Raw genomic sequence first — 21,961 nt, 5'->3', positions numbered from 1 at the left:
TCTTAAACCTGCCTTCCCCCTCCCACATGGCGTTTCTGTTTTGCCGTCCAGTGGCTGGATTAAAGCGTTGGAAACGACTGTTTGCTGCAGTAAAAGTCGAAACAGGAAGCCACAACAAGTTGCAAATATATGGACAAGGGCGCAGTGCGGTGGTGCAAGTTGACGGTCGTAGTACTTTCAGATGTTTCTATTTGCTTTTAATGCCCAGCAAACAAATGACTATCTTCAACTGTTTGATTACCTTGCTATGGGGCAAGCAACTCTCTGAAAGTTGCTGACACTTCAGTTATAGTCTAACAGCAGGTAATTGAACAAGTTCAGGTCCATCAATAGCTGATATTTATGTGGACGGATTCTCGGAAATTCTATAAAATGTACACCAAATGTTATGTTTTGGAATTGTTTTGGAAGGGAACATATGCAGGCTGAAGAAACGATCTAAGCAAAACTGTGAAAGTTTATATACAACAGACTACACTTTGGAAATACTGTCAGTTCTCTTCCTACACAGACCTACGAAAAAAAAACTTTGTTTGTTGCCCAGGATATCTTAACAAATTTTTATGCTTGCAAGTGTCCAGATAAAGACCTTATTCTTGAAAATATTGAAAATGCTCTCGTTTTTATGATAATTATATACATAAAATTTTGAAAATTATTGGCTTTTTAGTAATAAAAATTTATATATGTACATATATACTCGATAGTGGAGATATCTAGAATCACAGTATACAAATAGTCCTCTTTTGTTCCATGCAAATCTCTCTTTCGTTGCAAAAGCAATTCGTATGGACTGCTCAGAAACCATGAAATCGGCCACCAATGGATGTTAATAAGAGTATGAAACATCTGCAGCAAAGTTGTTTCCTCAAAATGAACTGAGTGATTTAATAAATATTCAAATTAAGAATTGCAAAACAATTTGTCAAAGCCTTCGACGTGGGAGAAGATTATTCTTGTAATTAATTTTGGAGGCTTAGTATGGAAAAGTCAAAAAGTGGACTATTTGTTGATCATCAATTACAGAAAATAACGAAAGATGCAGATCATATAAATGTTATAAGTCTTCCGGAAATTGATGCTTGGAAAAGTTTTGTGTTGATAGTCGAAAGTTTCCAAGGGAACCACAAAGTATCAAGTTATGAAAAAATTATTCAAAATATGCTAACAAACTGGAGCTATTTGAGTATCAAGTTAAATTATCGCCATAATAAGTTGGATACATTGTATGTTAGGATAATTTGGAAATTATAGTAAGGAGAGGTTCTTCTAGGATATAAAAGTGTTGGAAGAAAGGTATCAATGTTGATGGGATCGTTATAAGATGGCAGATTCTTGCCAGTTCCACACCTACCTTCTGTTTACTTCGATACATCCTTATTTTTCAAAATAAAACTGCCATTTCTAGAACTTCAGTCATTGTTTCTCATGTTTTCTGATTTTTGTAATGTTAAATTGTATTTATTTATTTCTCGATAAATTAAAATTTATTTATTTAATCACCAGGATACAAAGTATATACATAAATAGTATGCACCTATAGAGGTTTTACAGTTAACACCTGTTCATAGGCCTGGAAAACAAGTTACTACAATTTTCTTATATTATCTTATTCCATACAACATTATTATAATTATGCAACGACTTTGCGTTCTAAATTTTAATCTATAGCGTTACAATCCACTTTACAATTTTTCTTTTGAAAATAAAGATTTAAAAATAAACCAGAGTCAGTTTTACAAAATCAATGAAAGGTCATGAACTTTAGGTACAAATATATACAAAATTGATGTTATACCTAGGGCAACAAAATTACTGTAGACCTGTACTATCTTTCACTAACTCTCTTCTCTTTGGCTTTGAAATGTTAGGAACTTGATTTATAGCAAATATATTTTATGTAGAATATAAAAACGACTTAGAATTCCTCGGATTCAACTTCTTTCTTTCTGCTCCTCGTCATTGTATATTTTTGTTATGAAAGCTGGATTTTGGTAGTTGATTGAGTTCTCCTCTTTCTCTACTATTCTAGTCTGACCTTATCGTTAAACTTCGCTTCCGCAGGCCTTAAATCTAATAACTCTAATTGCGACACTTAAAAAAAGGCGCTAAGATTTTATTCACCACATTATAGCTGAAACTTTTATCAGAATAATAAGACATTTTATAAGATATTTAATTATGATACTAAGACATATTCCTACAATATTGCATGAGTCTTCTCACTGACTTTTGTTGTGTTCCATTTTTCTCTAAGTGATTTGTAGTTCGAAGCAGCGTTATCATCGGTTTGTTGATAATAAACTCAAGTTCTGACTACTTACCTCTAAAAAATTTTAATTTGAATTTAAGGGGTTTCGGTACCCCTCAATTTTGTCTCCTAGCTTCTTCCTATCTCCTAATTTGTCTGTATATGTTTTCGATCGGCTCAAAAGGCTTTGATCCGACATAAAGAGATTTCTAGTATCACAGAGGACTGTCCTCACCGCTTAAGGTATCAACCATAGAACTTATTCTAACGCAGTCAAAGTTACATATTCAAAAGTAAATTTGAGACTACAGCAGATTTCCTATAATACCTTGATATCCTTATAAATCTTACTTCGAATATAACAGAGCAAAGCTTAGCAAATATAAATGACGTGAGAACCAAACCAAAATTTGCAAAATGCAAAGCTCTCTGCTAGTAATAATTGAGCTCCAGCTCCAATGCGTTGCATTGTGCAAATTTTGATTTGGTTCTCTTATTGCCATTTTAATAGAAATATGAATATTTTACAATCTACTAATGTTTTTATTAACAGTAAGTACCAACTATTTCTCTTATATATTTATAAGGCAATGAGAATCAGAGAAAACTCCACGCTCTTCATGTGTTACTTCTTTTTTTTTTAATAGAAGTAATTTTTCCAACGGACTCAACAAAATCGTCTTCTCACGCAATTTGTGCTTTTTGGTTCACTGGGTTGCCTCGCCAACATACCGTGCCACAAATTTATGCATTCATATATTTATATTTATGTACATTTGCGGGAATAAATAAAAATATCTGATTGTTTATAACTGCAGCCACAGGCAAATGAAGTCCTTGCATGTGAAATGCTTTCACACTTTACCCCTTCCCAGCACAACAACAACAGCAACACAACGCTTCACCTATGGCACAGCAATATTATCCATTTCTCCCACACCCTCCCCGCGCCGCAAAGCTGTGCGGTCGGCGGCATAACCATTTTATTTCATATTCGCTCATTCGTTTATAAGCAAGTATTTATTCATGTTCATATGCATATGGATGTGCGCATGTGTGCATGTTGCAAAGAAAAACCGGAAGTCATGTTTTGTTGCGCGCCGAGCACATGGCAGCGCAGCCCGGAGTTGGTAAGCTGGCGAGCACTTTACTATGTGGCACTAATCCTATTTATGTTGCATACAAGCGAGGTTAATAATTTCATTTGTTTCTTGTGCGGCGCATAAAAAGACGACACTACAAGGCGAAACTACAGCAAATAACACTAACAATGTTGTTACAAATAAGACGACAAATGTGCGGCCAACAAGCCAACAAAACATTACGCACACACGAACACCCGAACCCCGGCGGTGGCATGCTTGTAAGCCCTGACAGCTTCACACAAATGCAAAATATTATGGCCAAAAGCTAATAGAGTATATGCAACAGCCATGCAACATCACGAACGGATGCAGTTGAGCATTGGCGCGGTGCAGACGAAGCGCTGCCCCCGAAGCTGCAACAGCCGCCGTCAACCACCGTCAGCCCACATGGAGTTGTCGTGTTTAGGGCTTACTCATACATACATTCATACATACAGACATATATTGAAATGGGAAAGTCAAAAAAGCTGTGCGCATATTTTTGCATTATTATTAGCTCGGCAATGCTTCGACAGCGAAGGCGACCCGCTGCAGCTTGTCTCTTGGCAGCTGCCCGGTGCTTGCGAAGACACAGCGCTGCAGTTTGCTTGCAACCTTTGTGGCTGCAGAGCCGTTAAGCTGCTTTCCCTAAACTTATGATATACAATATGTGGCAGGTCTTACCCACACACCTACACACACAAGTGCGCATATAAAGTGGCGTGTGCATATTCAGCCGCAAGCAGAAGGTGAAATAGAATACAAAGCGCTCACGTGTCTTCTGATGGATAATCGCCAGCGCGCTGCCGTTATAACTGTATGGCAATCGCTGCGACTGCAGTGTGCATTTGCAAAACATTATTTTTGGCACTGATCAAACTTTAGTAACGATAGCAGTTAGTAGTTCAGGGTGGCTTACAGGTGGGACGCGGTGTCGCAATGCATGCTTTTAGTGGGGTACAGAGTTGTATTCTTACGTGTATGAATGTTAATACTGTTGTGCATTTTCAAAGTATTTATGAATTTATTTGTTGTGGTTTTCTAAGCTCCTTGCTCAAGTTGAGGAGTTAAAAATAGAATTATTCATATTCATGCTGCTCGCTTACCACATCCAAGTAATAAGCTCGTTGTCAGCTAATCTAAAGATATGTTGTTATTTATTGTTTTTTTTTCTTCTTTTGGAAATCTGACTTATAAGTTGCTCCTCATTTAATAAAAATAGTACAAATAGAAAAAAATAAATAAATAAATACGGTTTGGAAGTTATGGCGGCAAGCAGCTTAGCTCGCTTTTCATTGAAGGAAAAAACACAAAAATAATCCAAACTTGATTTAGCAAACCTTTAAGTAATATACGCTCATGTGACCATTAGCGCTAGTAATAAACTAGTTTAGAACATCTTTGTTTTGATTGTGGGAAACAGTTCAAAAATAACTACAAATATATTATAATATTGAACTGTCATCAATGAAACCTCTGACATTTTATGGTAAGTTGGATATTAGATAAAATAATGACGAAAATAAGTCAGGAAAGGCTGAGAACAACAACAAAAAATTCGCAATTCTCTCCTTAATTTTGTATGCTCTGGGCATCAACAGCTAGATCACCTCTGGGGTTCTATAAGAGTATGCTCCGGTCCTGAAACCTGCTGTAAGCCACCGAATCTTTTCGTTAAATTTTTGAGCATTGCCCCTGTCGGCCAGCTTGTCAAGCTCTTCGTGCTCACACATCTCCCCCTCTCTCTTTTTTCAAATGCGTCTCGCTTCCCTTTTCAACTCTGGGTATCTATTCCATCCCGATTGTTGGTCGATTGTCACGTTGCGAAGTTAACAGTCTTGTGTCTTTATGAAAACCAATGGTATCGGATGAAGCTGTACGAGAGGAGCTTGAAATGCCGTCCCTTCGAACCGAGTTTCGATTGCTCTCAGAGGCAGGAATGCAAATCGGGTAGATAATCGTTTAGCTGTCTGTTGTGAATGCAGATTCTCGATTCTTGTGTTTGTTGATGTGTGTTTTTTCTTTCACAGAGGCGGGTGCGTATCTTGGCTGCGACAAGATAGTGGTCCGAGTCGATGTTAGCACCTCGGAGTGTACGCACGTCTAAAATACTGGAGACTTTTCTTCCGTTTATCACAACATGATCGATCTAGTTGGTGGCTTTTCGATCCGGAGACAGCCAGGTAGCTTGATTAATTTTCTTATGCTGGAATCTAGATAACCATACTACGGACCTCAGCGAGGTCGATCAGCCACAACTCATTTGGTGATGTTTTCTTATGGAGGCTGAATTTTCCGACCGTTGTGCAAAGATGCCTTATTTGCCCATTCTGGCGTTAAGGTGGCCAGGCACAATTTTGACATTTTGGCGAAATGTCGGAAGGCATCTTTGTCGTTTCTCTTACGTCGGGGCGTGAGCGAAAAATGAACATATAAATAACTTCGCTTTTAAGCGGATTGTGGCTAGACGTTCATCCACCGGAGTGAATGCCAGGACGAATCCCACACCAAATTTGCAGTCCTTTATATGGCCACTGCAGTGAATGCCACAAGGACCTACTCATCTCAGTCCTGGTCCCGTCTATCGCATTTCTTGGACGGCGGTGATGCCAGCCTTCACTCTAATGAGGACATCAATAAGCTCGGCAGCAACATCTTACCAGCTACAAGGTCTCAAATTGTAATCCTTAATGCGTTTGCCATAGTCGTCTTGAAAAGGGGAGTTTTTCATCCGAGGCTGTTGGTTAATTTTCATTGGTATTGTTTTTAACGTGGCGGGTCCCAAACCCAACGCACAACCCTGAGGAGGGATGCTTCGCTTACTCACTTTAGTTATTTGACTACCCAGAGGATACTTGGCCTAGGACAGGAAGTCGTGAGTTGGTTGAGCCTTTTGTTAAAGAGTCGGGGCCACTCCCAAGTGAGTGTCAATCAGAGAGCTTTCCTCACTTGCGTGACTTCTACACATGACTCCATGCATACTGTTCGATATTCCATTCAATTTTGGAACAAGAATTGGGTACCTTGTATATAACCGTTTTGAAAGTTTTCTTGAAGTAAATATTTTTAGAACGTTTTTAACAAAACTCTTCACTTTATGATTTAATTCAGTGCCCTCTCCTCGTTGACTCATCTTCAAATGAATGTATGCAACTAGTTCTATAGCAATCAAATACATACATATATCTCAAACAACCTTTGGATATAGTAAAAGGGTGATTGGACTGCTAATGAATTGCACTGTGATTCACTATAAAATTTGTTTATCAGAAACGACAGTTGCGTGTGTGGTTTCATAATTACGGGTAGCACAAAACATTAAAATAACACCAGCAACAACAATCAACTACTTGGCGAATGACACTTTCGTTGCAAGTAGTAAAACACACGATAATTTCACACGAATGCAGCAGCAGGATATAGCTCTATATCTATAGCTAAGCATAACTGACGCTAGCCGGGGTAGGAGCCGCCCCGACTCATACTCATAAAGAGCGCTTATAAAGTACGACCGCCGCAGGTTGAGAACTCTAATAACATATATCCGCACAAACTCATGTGTGTATGTGAGCTATAACGGCACATTACTGCAAAATATTAAAACTTTCCTAAAGAGCTTTTGAGCAACATAAAACACATATGAGTCTGCAACAGTGCGCACTAACAAAGCGGAGAGACGCTTAAGAGAAGGTGTTGACTCCAATTCGAGTTCCAGCTCCTGCGGTCTAATGCCAACATACATAAATAGTCCTCGCAGCGTTTTAGCATTTTAAAACTTTAGCGGTTTAATGTTTTAGCCACGTAAATGAACGTGTTGATTTACAAGCGGCGATAAGCGATAACATGTTGCGAGCCGCCCACCAGACGCCACCGCGCCTGCAAAAGCACCGTCCAAGTTGGCCGCACGTTGAATGCATTGTATTGCCCCTGCGCCGCGCGACAAGCCCCATGTGGCGCGTCGCACGAGTTAATAAATGACTTGAAGAGAGTGGCGGTAATTGTGGAGACTCCCGCCGGCGTACTGAGATTGTCATATACATGCAAGCTGAAGGGTATTTTTAAGCGCGACATGTTGCACGTCGCAAACGGCATTAAAAATTAGAAAAAATTAGCATGCAGATAAGATAAAAACATTCACCAGACCCCATTTGTTAACATAGAGACTCTTTGCAATGGAGAGCAGAATAAAAGATATATTTATAGAGTAGTCTTTTAAATGTTTGGTTCGCATTTGGTAAAGGTTGTGGAGTTAAAGTGTGTAAAATCAGTAGACTCTTTAGTTGAAAATATAATGAGCATAAACGGCGGGTCGGTGATAAGCGCTCATATGGTTGCATATATGTATGTATTACGTAACTTATTTGCTAATTTTTTGCTTAATTACAAATACTTTAAATACAAAATCGATTTTAATAATTGCTACTAAAGTATAAATAAGTCGGCTATAACCATGTAAGCGTTGTCTACGCCAATAAGGAAGAAGAATAAAGTATAAATATATGCGGTTAAGTCAACAACTAAGCACGGCATTGCTCATTTGTAAATGAATTATATCAGTATGTTTGTCTTCAAATGAATCATTTTTCATTTTAAACGCTGGTATAGTTAATGTAAAATATTTTATTAATTACACGAGTTTATATTTTTGGAGCAAAAGGCCCGAAGAAAATCAGATATATAGAGCTAGATGGATATGCAGATAAGTTACGTTAATTTTTATTATTATTATATATATATATATATATAATATGTTGATCAAATTAAACAAGTTGATCGATATATAGAACTTAACCGTATGGTTTAATTACAACTAAGAGCACTTGGGCCTGAATTATAATAAGATTTCTAATTTCTAATCTTGGAGAGGTCTTAAAGTACTCATAAACCTACCAAATATAATGTTTCGATCTTAATGTGTTATGTTAAATATACACTCAATTGGAATATTTTCCGCCCACTGAAAAAGTAGTTATCGCAACTCTCGGCAAATAGGTGTGCCGAACATGACTGAGATACAGAACAGAAATAATACCAAATTTCGTGAAGATATCAAAAATTTTCTATACCAACACTAGATTCCGATCGTTCAGTTTGTGTGACAGCTATATGCTATAGTTGACCGATCTGAACAATTTCTTCGGAGATTACATTATTTCTATGAACAATAATCCATACCAAATTTCGTGAAGATACATTGTCAAATGTGAAAGTTTTCCATACAAGAACTTGATTCCGATCATTCAGTTTATATGGCAGCTATATGTTATAATGGTCCGATAACGGCAATTGAGCAGCTTTTTGAAGAGAAATGACGTTTGCAAATTTTCAAAACGATACTGTGTATATATACAGACGGACATGGCTAAATCGACATACTGATCATTTATATCATTTATATACATACTTTATAGGGTCTCCGACGCTTCCTTCTGTGTGTTACAAACTTCGTGACAAACTTAATATACCCTGTTCAGGGTATAAAAAAAGAACTTAACCCAAAAAGTCACCAGTAAAAGTGCTCTCTTTGCTCTTCAATGCAATTTTTAATCTCGGTTGCTATCCTAATTCATGGAAAAAGTCGCAGATTATCTTGATAGATAAACCTGGGAAAGACTTAACACAGCCGTCTTCATATAGACCAATCAGTCTTCTAACCGGTCTTTCTAAAATATTTGATAAAGTGTTACTATCAAAGAATTCTCCTTTCCTTCAAGAAAATAATATAATACCAATGCATCAATTCGGGTTTCGTGAAAAACATAGCACAATAGAGCAAGTAAATAAATAGATTTACTAACGAAATAAGAAAAGCATTTGAGCACAGAAAGTACTCTTCAGCTATACTTGTATTTCTAGACGTGGCTCAGGCGTTTGATAGGGTGTGGCATTTGGGACTATTATATATTGTATAAAACATTGGAGTCTTACTTAAAAAATAGACAATTTATGGTAAAAGTGGGAGATATCATATTTGATGAGAGACATAAGGGCTGGTGTACCACAGGGCAGTGTTTTAGGCCCAACTCTATACATAATGTGTACAGCAGATCTTCCAACAGCTAATAACATATTGACTTCAACTTTTGCGGATGACACAGCTTTAGTGAGCCGTAACAAATGCCACATAATAATATCAAAAATATTAGCGGAGCACTTGAGTTCTGTCGAAGAATTGCTAGCGAACTGGCGTATAAATGTGAATGAACAAAAGTGTAAGGATGTTACATTTTCGCTGAGACCAAAAATGTGCCCGGCAGTAAAAATGAACAATATTTTAGTACCACAAGCGAATGAAGTAACTTGCCTTGGTATTCACCTACATAGAAGACTTACGTGGAGAAAACATATATATAGTAAAATAACTTGTATGAAGATAAGAGCTGCAAATTTAAATTGGCTTTTAAATAAAAACTCTACACTTAGCCTAGACAACAAAGTGCTTTTATATAATGCGGTCATAAAGCCGATTTGGATGCATGGCATTCAACTGCGGGATACGACCTGTGGAACTAATATTGATATAATACAAAGGTTCCAATCGAAAATGTTTAGAACAATTACGTGTTCACCATGGTACATGCGTAATGAAAATATCCATAAAGACCTTGGTATTTCTATGGTAAAGAAAGAAGTAGAAGACAGCAGAATTAAATATATAATATATCTAAACTCCGAGATCACCCAAACAAAGGGGTTTGCTTTAATGCTTTCCTAATGCTTTGGTACATTCCTGCGATAAAAAGATATTGCACAAAACAAAAATTATTACTCAGAACAGACAAAAATATAACTATAATAAAATATAACATCATTACTCACTTTCTAATACATAAAATGCAGAGAGCACCCGTTCTTACACGCTAACAAACACAAACGTGAGAAGCTGCAATCAAAACAGACAGCCGAACGATTTTCTACTCGGCTTGCACTCCCGTATAACAATATTCGAATTTTCGAACACCTTACGTACCTGCAACCGAAATTTGGTTTTGTAAAGTAAAAAACCTTGATGAATGCTTGACGAAGCATTTTAGTGGAGAAAAACAGACTGCCTGTGCAACGTTACGATCGACCACAACATTGCGGGATGGGATAGATACCGAAAAATAGGAAGCGAGACGCATTTGCAGACAGAAGAAGAAAGAGGCAAGAGCTCTTATATGGCCGACAGGGGTAACTAAAAAATTCTACGAAAAATGCGGCGATTGAATATACTATAGTATTCTCCATGCCTGATAATATAAGATTGGCAGTCAAAATTACCCAAAAGGTCATATTAGTATGACGATGGACGCATGACGTTTCCATTACTCGACCATGAAGAAACCTTATGTCATGAAGAACAACAAAGCGGCAGGGTATGGATTGTATTCAAACATAAATTTGCTTGCATCAGCTTCTAATCCAAATATGGTCGCCAAAGCATCAATACATACTAATTGTGGTGCAAAATGAACTACAATGCGTTACGGAAAGTCAACATAGCGTATAAGGATTTATCGAAAATTGTTTTAAGACCACCGTCAACAATTGGACTTATCAGTGTGGCTTCAGACCTGGAAAATAGCCAGATATCCATGCGCCAAATCTTCCAAAGCATTGAAAGGAGAATGGACACACACCACCTCTTCGTCGATTTCAGCATTAAAAGCCGAGGTGCATGCTGCCTTTATCCCCTCTGTCGTATTTGGTATCAAAATGCTTGCTTCATGGGTATTTTTCAAAAATCCGTCAGGATCGGGAAGGACCTCTTCGAGGCCGTTCGATACCAAACGAGGCAGACAAGGCGACTCCCTATGGTGAGACTTTTTCAACCTGCTTCTGGAGAAAATAGTTCGAGCTGCAGAACTAAATTGAGAAGGTACCATCTTCTATAAGAGTGTACAGCTTCTGGCGTATGCCGATGATATTGATATCATCGGCCTCAACACCCGCGCCGTTAGTGCTGCTTTCTCCAGGCTGGACAAGGAAGCACAGAAAATGGGTCCTGGCAGTGAACGAGGAAAACGATAATCTTTAAACTAACACTTAGTTGACGTCACTGTTGACAGTCATAACTTTGAAGTCGTAGATAATTTCGTCTATTTAGGAACCAGCATTAACACCAACAATGTCTTCATCCAGCGCAATAACTCTCTTCCAACAGGCTTACTTCGGACTGAGTGCCACCGAAACAACCAGTAAAAGTATTCTCTCGACGAACAAAAGCCAAACTATATAAGTCGCTCATAATTCCCGTTCTGCTATATGGTGCGGAGGCTTGGGCGATGACAGCAACCGATGAGTCGACGTTACGAGTTTTCGAGAGAAAAATTCTGCGAAAGATTTATGGTCCTTTGCGCATTGGCCACGGCGAATATCGCATTATGGAAATGAGCTGCATTTTCGACGACATTGACATAGTTCACAATTAAAAGACAGCGGCTACACGCCGGTGATGTTGTCCGGATGGATGAAAACACTCCAGCTCTGAAAGTATTCGACGCAGTACCCACCGGGGGAAGCAGAGGAAGAGGAAGACCTCCACTCCGTTGTAAGGACCAAGTGGAGAAGGACCTGGCTTCGCTTGGAATATCCAATTGGCGCCACGTAGCGAAAAGAAGAAACCACTGGCGCGCTGTTGTTAACTCGGCTATAATCGCGTAAGCGGTGTCTACGCCAATTAAGAAGAAGAATGCTTTGGTACATTCCTGCGATAAAAAGATATTGCACAAAACAAAAATTATTACTCAGAACAGACAAAAGTATAACAAATACCAAGAAACCCAGTGTTATCACTCACATATTCATAGAATTGTTTTGAGCACTTAGTCTCTTGTACTGAAGACTATGGCATACCTTTAAAAATAAGAAATGTTTGAAAACCCATGCGACTTCACTGTGCAGCTGTCAAAGCTCAACGGCGATTGTTTGGGGTGTTTGGTATTGTTTCAACTTTCTCCTTAGTATTGACTGTACATTATCATTCCTCCACTTTCTAATACATAAAATGCAGAAAGCGTGTTTTACTCCTAACGCTGTATCTTTATGTTTAAAATGGATAAAATTAGGTGAAAACTTGACCCCTTATAACTAATATTCGAATTTTCGAACACCTAGCTGACTTTATCCCATATATTTGGTTATTTTATATAAAGAACCTTGATGAATGCTTGGAAGCATTTTATTGGCCTGTGTCATTTTTAATTGCATGTAGAATTGGAAAAAATAGATAAAATCGGGCCAATGCCATCTCTTATATACTTTAACTAAACGTATGAGATTGAATATACTATAGTATAATGCCAATAATATAAGGAATTGGTCTACGAATTACCCAAACTCCTATATAGTAGGACGCATGATTACTTTCGTTACTCTAACCTTATGTCATATATAGCTATCAGTGTATGAGTTGTACATACATATATAAATTTGCTTGGATTCTAATCCATATATTCGCCACATCAATACAAACCAATTTCTGCAAAATGAACTACAATGTTTGTCCGGAAAGTAATAGGACTAAGTCGATTTAAAAAAATTGTTTGAACCAATCGTTACAGCGCAATTTATAAGCATTGAAGGAGTCTAAGAAGGCATTATCCGAAGTAACCTTAAAAGCCGAGGTGTATGCTGCTTGGATCCACTCTGCCGTCTCAAAATGCTTGCCTTTCATGGGCCTTTTCAAGCAAGGAAAAAAATGTTCGGGGGCCACATCTGGGCTATAAGGCGGCTGCGGAAGCGTTGGGATGCCGGCCTTGGTTAGGTAGCTGCTCACGAGAAAGACGGTGTGAGCCGCCATCTTCTCGCATACCTTGCGCATGTTTAAGTAATCCGTCACAATGTCATGAACCACAGATTTTGATAAAATTAACATTTGGGCAATTAAACGAATACTTAGTTGACAGTCTGGGCTCAAAACTTTGCCCACACCAGTCACATTGTCGGTATTTGTCGAAGTCGCAGGTCTCCAAGCAAGGTCTTCATCAGCGACCTCTTCCCGGCTTTGCTAAAGCAACATCTTGGTAAGCCTGCTTGATGATATTAAACGCCTCTGTCGCAGATTTACCTAGTTTCACACAGAATTTAATCGTGTAGCTCTGCTCTAACAAACGTTGCATTTTCGGCTTGCACCACTTACAGATATACGTCGCGCGAAAATGTTTGTCATGACTCTCTAGTTGCTCGGAGAATTGTCTCCGAATCTAGTCGGTGCGCGCACGCTCCGAAGTACAGTCGCGGTGGAAAAAAATCTGTATCTTAACATGTCGCGATAGCGAGCACCAGTGACAGTCACTGCTTGACTGGCTTATTTTCAAAAAATTAAGTATGGTCCAACAAACCACAGTATCACGTTGAGGATGTACTTGTTTTTCGACAATCATATGTGGGTTTGCATAACCCCAAAAGCGACAAGTTTGGCTGCTAACAAAGCGATAAAGGTGAAAATGTGCTTCATCGCTTAGGATGCTTTTGCTCGAAAAATCAGGCCGACAAGCTTTCATTATTTTTGAAATATTGTTCAATAATGAAGAAACGTTGTTCTATCGTGTAGCGCTCCATTTTTTCAAAGCCTTAACTGTCAGGTGCCGATTCGTTGTTTTTAGGGTAGTCAACACTTTACTCACACGACACTCTTTACAAATGAGAACAATAAGTAAAATTGCTTTATGAGTTCGAAGCATCACTTAATTTTATGATTTTGTACTCAAGAACTGAGATTTGTAATTACATATTTGTAATTTTTTCCCTGAAGTTTGAATAGTTTACTCAGGCGAATTTCCATAGTCATGTTGTCATTGGAGGGCTTTGCGGAGAGAATATCCAAGTTATTAGAACTTTGTGTACTTTTTCAATACTTTACAATGAACAGTTGAGTTCGTATAGTTTCTTGCGTAGTTTGTGCCTATTACGAGACTTAGAAGTGCGTTATGTGGAATATTTGACGATGAAGGCGTGAATATAAACTTTTTGAATGAACACGAATTGCTCAATTTCGTTTGTAATTCTTTTTATATAATCACATAAAATGTATCGACTAAAATGTCTTCCAAAAATATTACCATTTTAACTTTCCTTTTATAATATTTTTATGATTGCGATTTCTTAAATTTTCAGAATGCGTTTGATGTTTATGGAAAAAATCAAGAAAGAAGTCGAGAATGTGAGGTCGTTTTTTGTTCAAAATAAAGTTAGGTTATTTTTGATGCTTTTCTAAGTCACATAATTATCCAAATATAAGAGGAATCAAATAATCTAAGGACAATTATTTTACTACAAGTCAAAAGCTTTTTTTTCAATTAATAATGATAGTTTTTATAATCTTTCAACCAGTTGCTACAGAGTTTATAGTTTTGTTCAGCTGACGGCTGTACGTATCACCTAAAACTAAGCGATTCTTCTTACATTTCTATATGACATTTAGGGGTTTCACATAGTCTCATAAAGTTATAAGTTATAACGATCCGAAAATATAGCGTTCAGAGATGTCTTTACGTAAAAGTATTTTAGTATGCAATCCAACAACAAATTTTTTAAACAGGTATAAAAATTTATGATTTTATGATTTTACGATGCTTTATGACACGTTGTGAGTACCCCAATTGTGAAAATGTACGAATGTACGAAATCGGACAACAACCACGATCCCACATTTAAATTCCACTTGATACGTTCAGTTTCCAGTACACAAAAGAAGAAGCAAATATTGTCACGGGATAAAAATTTGCAAGAATAATGTTTTTATTATGAGCCACCTTATGAACAAAAAGTGTAGTTGATTTTTGATCGAAAATGTCGGTCAATGTGTGATATATATAACTGAAATTAAGGCATAATCCCACTCTTGTATAGTAATGTCTGTATGTCAAAAATGGGTTGAATCGGATCACTACTTCCTTTAGCACCCATATACATACTTAAAATAAAGATTTTCGAACTTCCGGGTGACTTTGTAACGCATATATCGGCCAATATGTGAGTTATCTCAGTGGAAATAAGAGAGCGTGTTTTATCCTTAACAGTGTATCTTTATGCCTAAAATATTTAAATTTAAGCGAAAACTTTGCCTAGCCAATATATAACTAATATCAGGATTTTCGAAGATCCGGTCTACTTTACTCTATTTAATTGGTTTCACACCGTAAAGTATTTCCCTGACTTTGATTTTTTCACGTTGCAGGAGCATAAAATGTTCCGTTGCACACGAACTTCGCCTTTCCTCACATGTTTTTATATAATTCAACGTCAAATGAAAAATGGTGAGTTATAGTTTTCTCAATGGAAATTATATAATTTGAACAAACATATTCACTGAACTTCTCTCGGTTAAATCAACAGCACATACTGTAATGGTGAACGATGACTCTGAAGTCAGAAAACACTATATAAACTTTACACACACATACAAACGTATGAAGTACAGTCTTTCGGCGTAATGTAAAGCAGAAGTTCAAAAATCATCATATTGGTTATATTAGGGCTAGAGGAAGCACTAATCCGATTCTAACTGGGAAGTAAGATAATTTGGATTCCATTATTATTGTATTCTATCTTACTAATTAAAAAAAAAGCAGACTCATTCGTGCAATTTATGCGCGGTATTTAAGGGCTTTTTCAAGGCGTAGCTTGTACTCCTTTGTAAAAGACACTTTACCTTCCACGTCTTTTAAGCAGTTCAGCAATACTTAAGGCAACGGCTATTTACGTTTTTGGCCTGTTTTAAGTGCCGGGTAATTTTTGGCTAATAAGCCGAGTGAATAGAACCGGTCTTTCCTAAAACAAACTCTATTGAAACGACCACTTAAGCGATAGATGGCGTTTAGCTTACCGCTATTAACGCTGGAAACTAAATGTTCAAGCCAGAATGAAGAAATTTTGCAAAATATGAATTATCGCGGAAATGTTCTAATGTGTTGCGTATACGCCCCGTGGCATGCCAAGAAGCATTTACCCGCAATGAGCAACTGTGCACATGCGAACGCGCACATGCAATTACACACAAACATTAGCCACAAACTATTCGACAACACTATTATTAAATAAATGTAAATCAGTTGGTGTAACGGGGAAGCACACTAAGCTGCGGCATCGCGCACGCTTGCGGCAATTGCATGTTGTTGCAAGCTGTCGGTACCCGCCGGCTTTAGTTAGAAATTCTGCAATTTATATCCTGTAGCTACGGCTAATATTGGTTTTGGTATGAGTGGCATATTCGTGTAAGGCTCGTAAGTAATAATTGCGCTTTTGTTTCGCAGGTTTACACACATACAAATGTATGTAATACAATCTTTCGGCGTAAAGTCAAGCAGAAGTTCAAAAATCATTATATTGGGTACATTAGGGCTAGAGGAAGCACTAATCCGATTATAACTGGTTGTAGCAACAAGCGATATCACTAATAGGAAATTGTGTCCCCTTCTTTGCATTATTTTTGTTATTATTATCGTCCTACATTTTCGGTATATGGCGAGCCATACGCGCTGAGGTTCTCAGAGTTTGAAAAGTTATAGTCTGCTTTGCCGCAAATAAATTCATAACGATACTTATACAGTTTGTCCGGAAAGTAATAGGTCTGAGTCAATTTAAAAAAGTTTATTGAACTAATCGTTGCAATTCTTTAAAACCTTTCAAAATAGGCTCCTTCTGCGTCGAATCAGCGAAAGGCAGTGTGAGCCGGGGCGTTGTCGTAGTGCAACTTCCAATCGGCTGCGATGTCTTGTCGGACCGGATTGACCCTTCGTTTGAGTCTCTTGAGGACTTCCACGTAAAACTTGGCGTTGCCGTTTTGTTCAGGAGGATCAAATTCATGGTGGAAGATGATTTTGATGTCAAAAAAGACAATGAGCATCTTTTTCTCTTCGGATTTGGTCATTCTTCCCATTTTTGGGCGAGGAGACGCCGGCGTGTGCCACTCGGCCTGGTGCCACCGAAACATACCACTTCTTACTAAAGCAACATCTGGGTAAGCCTGCTTGATCATATCAAATGTCTCTGTCGCAGATTTATCGATTTTCACACAGAATTTAATGGCGTACCTCTGCTCTAACGAACGATTCGGCTTGCACCACTCGCAGAAATACGTCACGCGAAAATGTTTGTCCTGACTCTCCATGTGCTCGGAGACAACTGACCAGCCACTCGCGCGTTAGCTAAGAACGCCCTCTACCGAATCCGGTAGTGAAGTATAAACGCGGCAGAAGAAAATTAGTCCTATTACTTTCCGGACAAACCTTGTATGCTTTTTCAATTTCTTCATTATCAAATTTTCTTTTGCAGAAAGAAAGAATTTGATAATTCAGCTGATGGACATTTTGAAAAACCGACAGAACTCGATACTAGAATGAGCTGTATGAAGGATATTGGCGCTCACATTTAGTTTTTGTATTTCTATTTATGGAAATGTTTGCTGGGTTATGTACATCAAGTATATAAGTATAAGCAAGCACTTCGTGTACAAATCCATTGTCAACTGTGGCGTGCAACACTAAAACTCAAACCGTTAGCAAGTGGAGTACTATCCGCTAGAAACTTACAGCCTTGCTCACTTTATATACTTACACATAGTTATAGGGCAGAGCTGTCTATTGCAATACCGCCGCAGGGCTTTAGCAAAGTGTGGTGGCAAAAAGTGCCAAGCTGTTGCAAAGTGTCAAGCCGTTGGCGGTAAGAAGGCAAGAAATCGCGCTAACTCCAAGTGACAGTTATGGCTTCAGCACAACACAACAGCAAAGCAACAAGGGAGCTTACGTAAACACTTACAAGTGCCGAAGTAGTGGGGTGGGGGGCTTTCGTGGTGAAAAAACTAATGGCTGTTGCACTTTTTGCTCGCCACTAACACCAGCACCAGCACCGCCACCGCTGTCAGTTAATGGCAAGTACATACTTTAGCTTTACCACTTAAGCACATTATTAAAATGTCAAATATTTACAGTTTATTGCAGCTGCACTGTTTAGATTATGTTGCGGGTCCTTGCGGCAACCGCGCAGTGCAGCAAGCAGGTGAAGTTGCATGACTAGAAGAAGTAGGCTAGAGGCCAAGAGCGTCTTGCCACACTTTTTTTGCACAGCTTTCTTATGAAACTAGGATAAATATGCAGTAAAATACATTCCCCATAAAAGCGAGTGCTTTTCACTTTTCGCCCATAAACATTATTTATGTATGTGGACCTACAGCCGACTCATATTTAATTCATATTTTAACCCAGTAAAGTGACCGCTTCTTTTTGCTTCCGTTTTCTTTCCAGACCCGGCAGTATTTATCACCACAACCGTTTGAGGAAATGTTAATTTGGGGCGCGCTATTGGAAGGTACCCCTGCTTTTATTGGACACAACAATCGGGCCGGCTGGTATGGCAGTACAAAAATCAGGAATTCTACATAAGACCGCTGCGCACAAAACTCAATACAACGCACGCGCTTTTCACACTTGTCAACTGGCATTTGAAGAACTCCTACGATACGAGTCCCACATTTCGCTTGCATGCAGCTGGTCGTTCTTTCGCCAAGGTGCAGACGCCTCAATGTGGCATAGTTTCAGGGCAAAGTACTTACAATACTCCGAACGGAAATGCCATGGCCCGCCACAGACAAACCACACAACAAAGCCCACGGGCGCACAACTACAACATCGGCAACAATCGTACGTCGGCTGTTCGTCTGCATAGGTGCGTGCAAAGCAACTGTAGCATTTGCGTTGAAAGCAGTACCGCATGCCAGATAACGTTGGCTACCAAGGTGCGCCGAAAATCACGGCATCCGCCAGCGAGAGCAAAGCTTTCGAAGAGCCTTCATCTTTTGGTACCCGCTTTGCAACTGTCTTTACATAATCTACTCACTATCCCGCTTGCGCAACTACTTTGGCTGCTTTGTTGTCTGAGTCTAGCCCATCCCACATTGGCCGATTGTCCCAGCATGTGCGAGTGCAAGTGGAAAAGCGGCAAAGAGTCAGTTTTGTGCCTTAATGCGAATCTCACACATATCCCGGTGCCCTTGGATGCCGGTACACAGGTTCTCGACTTGACTGGCAATGATATCGCCAGCATACCGCACGACACCTTTGCGGCGGTTAATTTGCTCAATCTACAAAAGGTCTATCTGGCCAAATGCCGATTGCGTGTGATCGAACGTTTTGCCTTTCGCAAGCTCATCAATCTGGTTGAACTAGATCTGAGCTATAATCTGCTGAGCAGCATACCTACCGACACATTCGAATTCATAACCGAGCTGCGTGAAATCAAACTCAACGGCAATCCGATTTTGCGTGTAGAAGATGATGCTTTCGGCTTTGTGCCGCAGCTGGTGCGCTTAGAAATGTCCGACTGTAAGTTGACGACGGTCGAAGTGCGTGCCTTTGCTGGCCTTGAGTCGACGCTGGAATGGCTCAAATTGGATGGCAATAAATTGAGTGAGGTGCGGTCGGGCACCATAACATCGCTCACGAATTTGCACGGCATTGAGTTGGCACGCAATCAGTGGAATTGTTCCTGCGCATTGCGGCCGCTGCGTGCATGGATGCTGCGCGAGAATATACCATATGGCATACCACCGCTGTGTCGCGCACCGCCGCGTCTGGCTGGCAAAACCTGGGACAAAATCGACCTGGATGACTTTGCTTGCGTGCCGCAGATAATTGCCACCGACACAACAGCACATGGTGTGGAGGGACGCAATGTGACGATGAGCTGTTATGTGGAGGGCGTACCGGAACCATCGGTGCGATGGATGGTAAAAAATCGTGTGATTGCCAACCTAACAGCAACGGGTGACCCAACGGCAAGTCCGCGCACTGCGGCAGCAACGCAAGGACGCAAGACGTACGTAGTAAACATGTTACGCAACGCCTCCAATCTGACCATACTTACCGCCGACATGCAGGATGCGGGCATTTATACCTGCGCAGCTGAGAACAAAGCCGGCAAAGTGGAGGCATCCGTTACACTGGCTGTTTCGCGACGACCACCCGAGGCGCCGTTGGGTGCAAAAATCGTGCTCCTATGCATTTTTACAGCCTTGCTCTTTGTAGTTGGCTCCTCATTTGCCGCAATTTGTTTTTGTTCGCTGCGTCGTAAACGCAAAATGCGTTTGTGGAACTCAGTACCACCAGCGCGCACGGAGAGTTATGAAAAAATTGAGATGACATCACGTGTCTGCTCGACCAGCGGCAATGGCCCGAATGGTGGCAATGGCGGCGGTGCTGGAATGGGCAATCGAAAACCTGATTTGGGTGGCGGTTCCACGGTCGGTGGTGTGGATGTGTCTGGCAACTTTTGCAATACTAATGGCGGTGGCGGCAGTTTATTTCCTAACGACGACAGCGATTACCTGCACACGGCCACGACTCCTCTTAATTGTGGCTCAGATGACGGCGGCGATACTGGTGTGGCTATTGTGAACCCAAGTGGTGGGAGCGCCAAACGGAACGGTGACTACCGCAATATACCAACACACTGCGACGATGATGAGGATTGTTTGGATGCCAACTACCAGTCGTCGGCAAAAACCAACTATGCGGGTGGCAAACACGCAAATCAGACATCAGTAGCGGTACGTTGGCGTCCGGGTATTGGTGGTGGTGGTAGTGGTGCTGCGGGGATGCGCGAAAATCCGCAAGATATCAAAAGAAATGTGAACGCGGGCAGCGGGAGTGGAGAATGTGAGGGCGATGTGGGGCCACAAAAATCGGATTTACACATACCAAGGCTAATCGAACTAGGCGGGTAAGTATTTTGACCAAAAAAATAATTTTAGCTGGCATAATTCAATATTTAAACGAACTGTCGGGCTTGGTAGCAAACATTAAGATGACTCAGTAGAGTGATTCTTAAAGCTTCTGATATTATTTTGTCACAAATAATTAAATCGGCAGAAATTAGATCCATAAGGATGGACACATTTCTACCATTTCGACATTCTAGAAGCTACTTGATTAGCAAAACTCATTGTGTTATAAGTTCTGAGTGCTTTTTTTTGTTTTGTTTTGTTGGCGGAGGGGCAACTTCAAAGATATCGTCATTTTTCCGGACGATATGCACTATTCGTTCGTTCGTTTGAGCGCAAGCCTAAGTAGGATTTGCAGCACCGGACGCCTACGTACTGAACACTGAACTCCGTCGTTATTGCTTATATTTGGCTCACGGAACTGCCGTTAGGCATTAAATGTTGGAACCGAGCTTAGCCAGTCGGCTCTTCATTCATGCATTTTCGCTCTAATTTTGATTAATCCTTCTGTTTTCGCTGCGTTACCACTCTTTCTTCCTTAACTCTTGCATAGCTATATTGCCCACGTTGTCCAAGACCACCTCGATCGATCATGTTATCACATCCTCTATTTCTTGTCTTTCTTTTTCATATCTTGGACAGGAAAAGAAGACATGCAATGCATTTACGTCGTTGCTGCTGCAGAAGGAGAAATTTGTTTCGTCATCATGTCCATATTTGTATAGATATCCTCTATAACAACCATGCCTTGTTAAAAACTGCGTAAATTTAAAATCAGTTTCCTTGTGTTTCCGTTCTATCCAGCCTGTGCGTCCATCTCCCCGTAGTTGCTTCGTCCCATCGTTTCTGCCATTCATTCAGGCTCCTTTGTCTTTCGTGCTTCCT

The 21,961-nt window shown here is 39.7% G+C and overlaps 1 protein-coding gene across 2 annotated transcripts in view; it reads left to right on the top strand.

Annotated features, from left to right (window-relative positions):
* The window catches only part of LOC126753893 (uncharacterized), a 161,581-nt gene that overhangs the window by 131,702 nt on the left and 7,918 nt on the right, over nucleotides 1–21,961 (top strand). For both annotated transcript variants that reach the window (XM_050465641.1, XM_050465642.1), the window contains exon 4: nucleotides 18,603–21,075. In XM_050465641.1, coding sequence (XP_050321598.1) covers nucleotides 18,932–21,075 — 2,144 coding nt within the window. In that variant the 5' untranslated portion in view covers nucleotides 18,603–18,931. The remainder of the gene's footprint in view (nucleotides 1–18,602; nucleotides 21,076–21,961) is intronic.

The sequence above is a fragment of the Bactrocera neohumeralis genome, chromosome 3 (assembly GCF_024586455.1).
Source record: "Bactrocera neohumeralis isolate Rockhampton chromosome 3, APGP_CSIRO_Bneo_wtdbg2-racon-allhic-juicebox.fasta_v2, whole genome shotgun sequence".
Taxonomy (NCBI): Eukaryota; Metazoa; Arthropoda; class Insecta; order Diptera; family Tephritidae; genus Bactrocera; species Bactrocera neohumeralis.
Note: the sequence above shows the minus strand (reverse complement) of the source record. Positions and strands in the feature narration are given on the sequence as shown.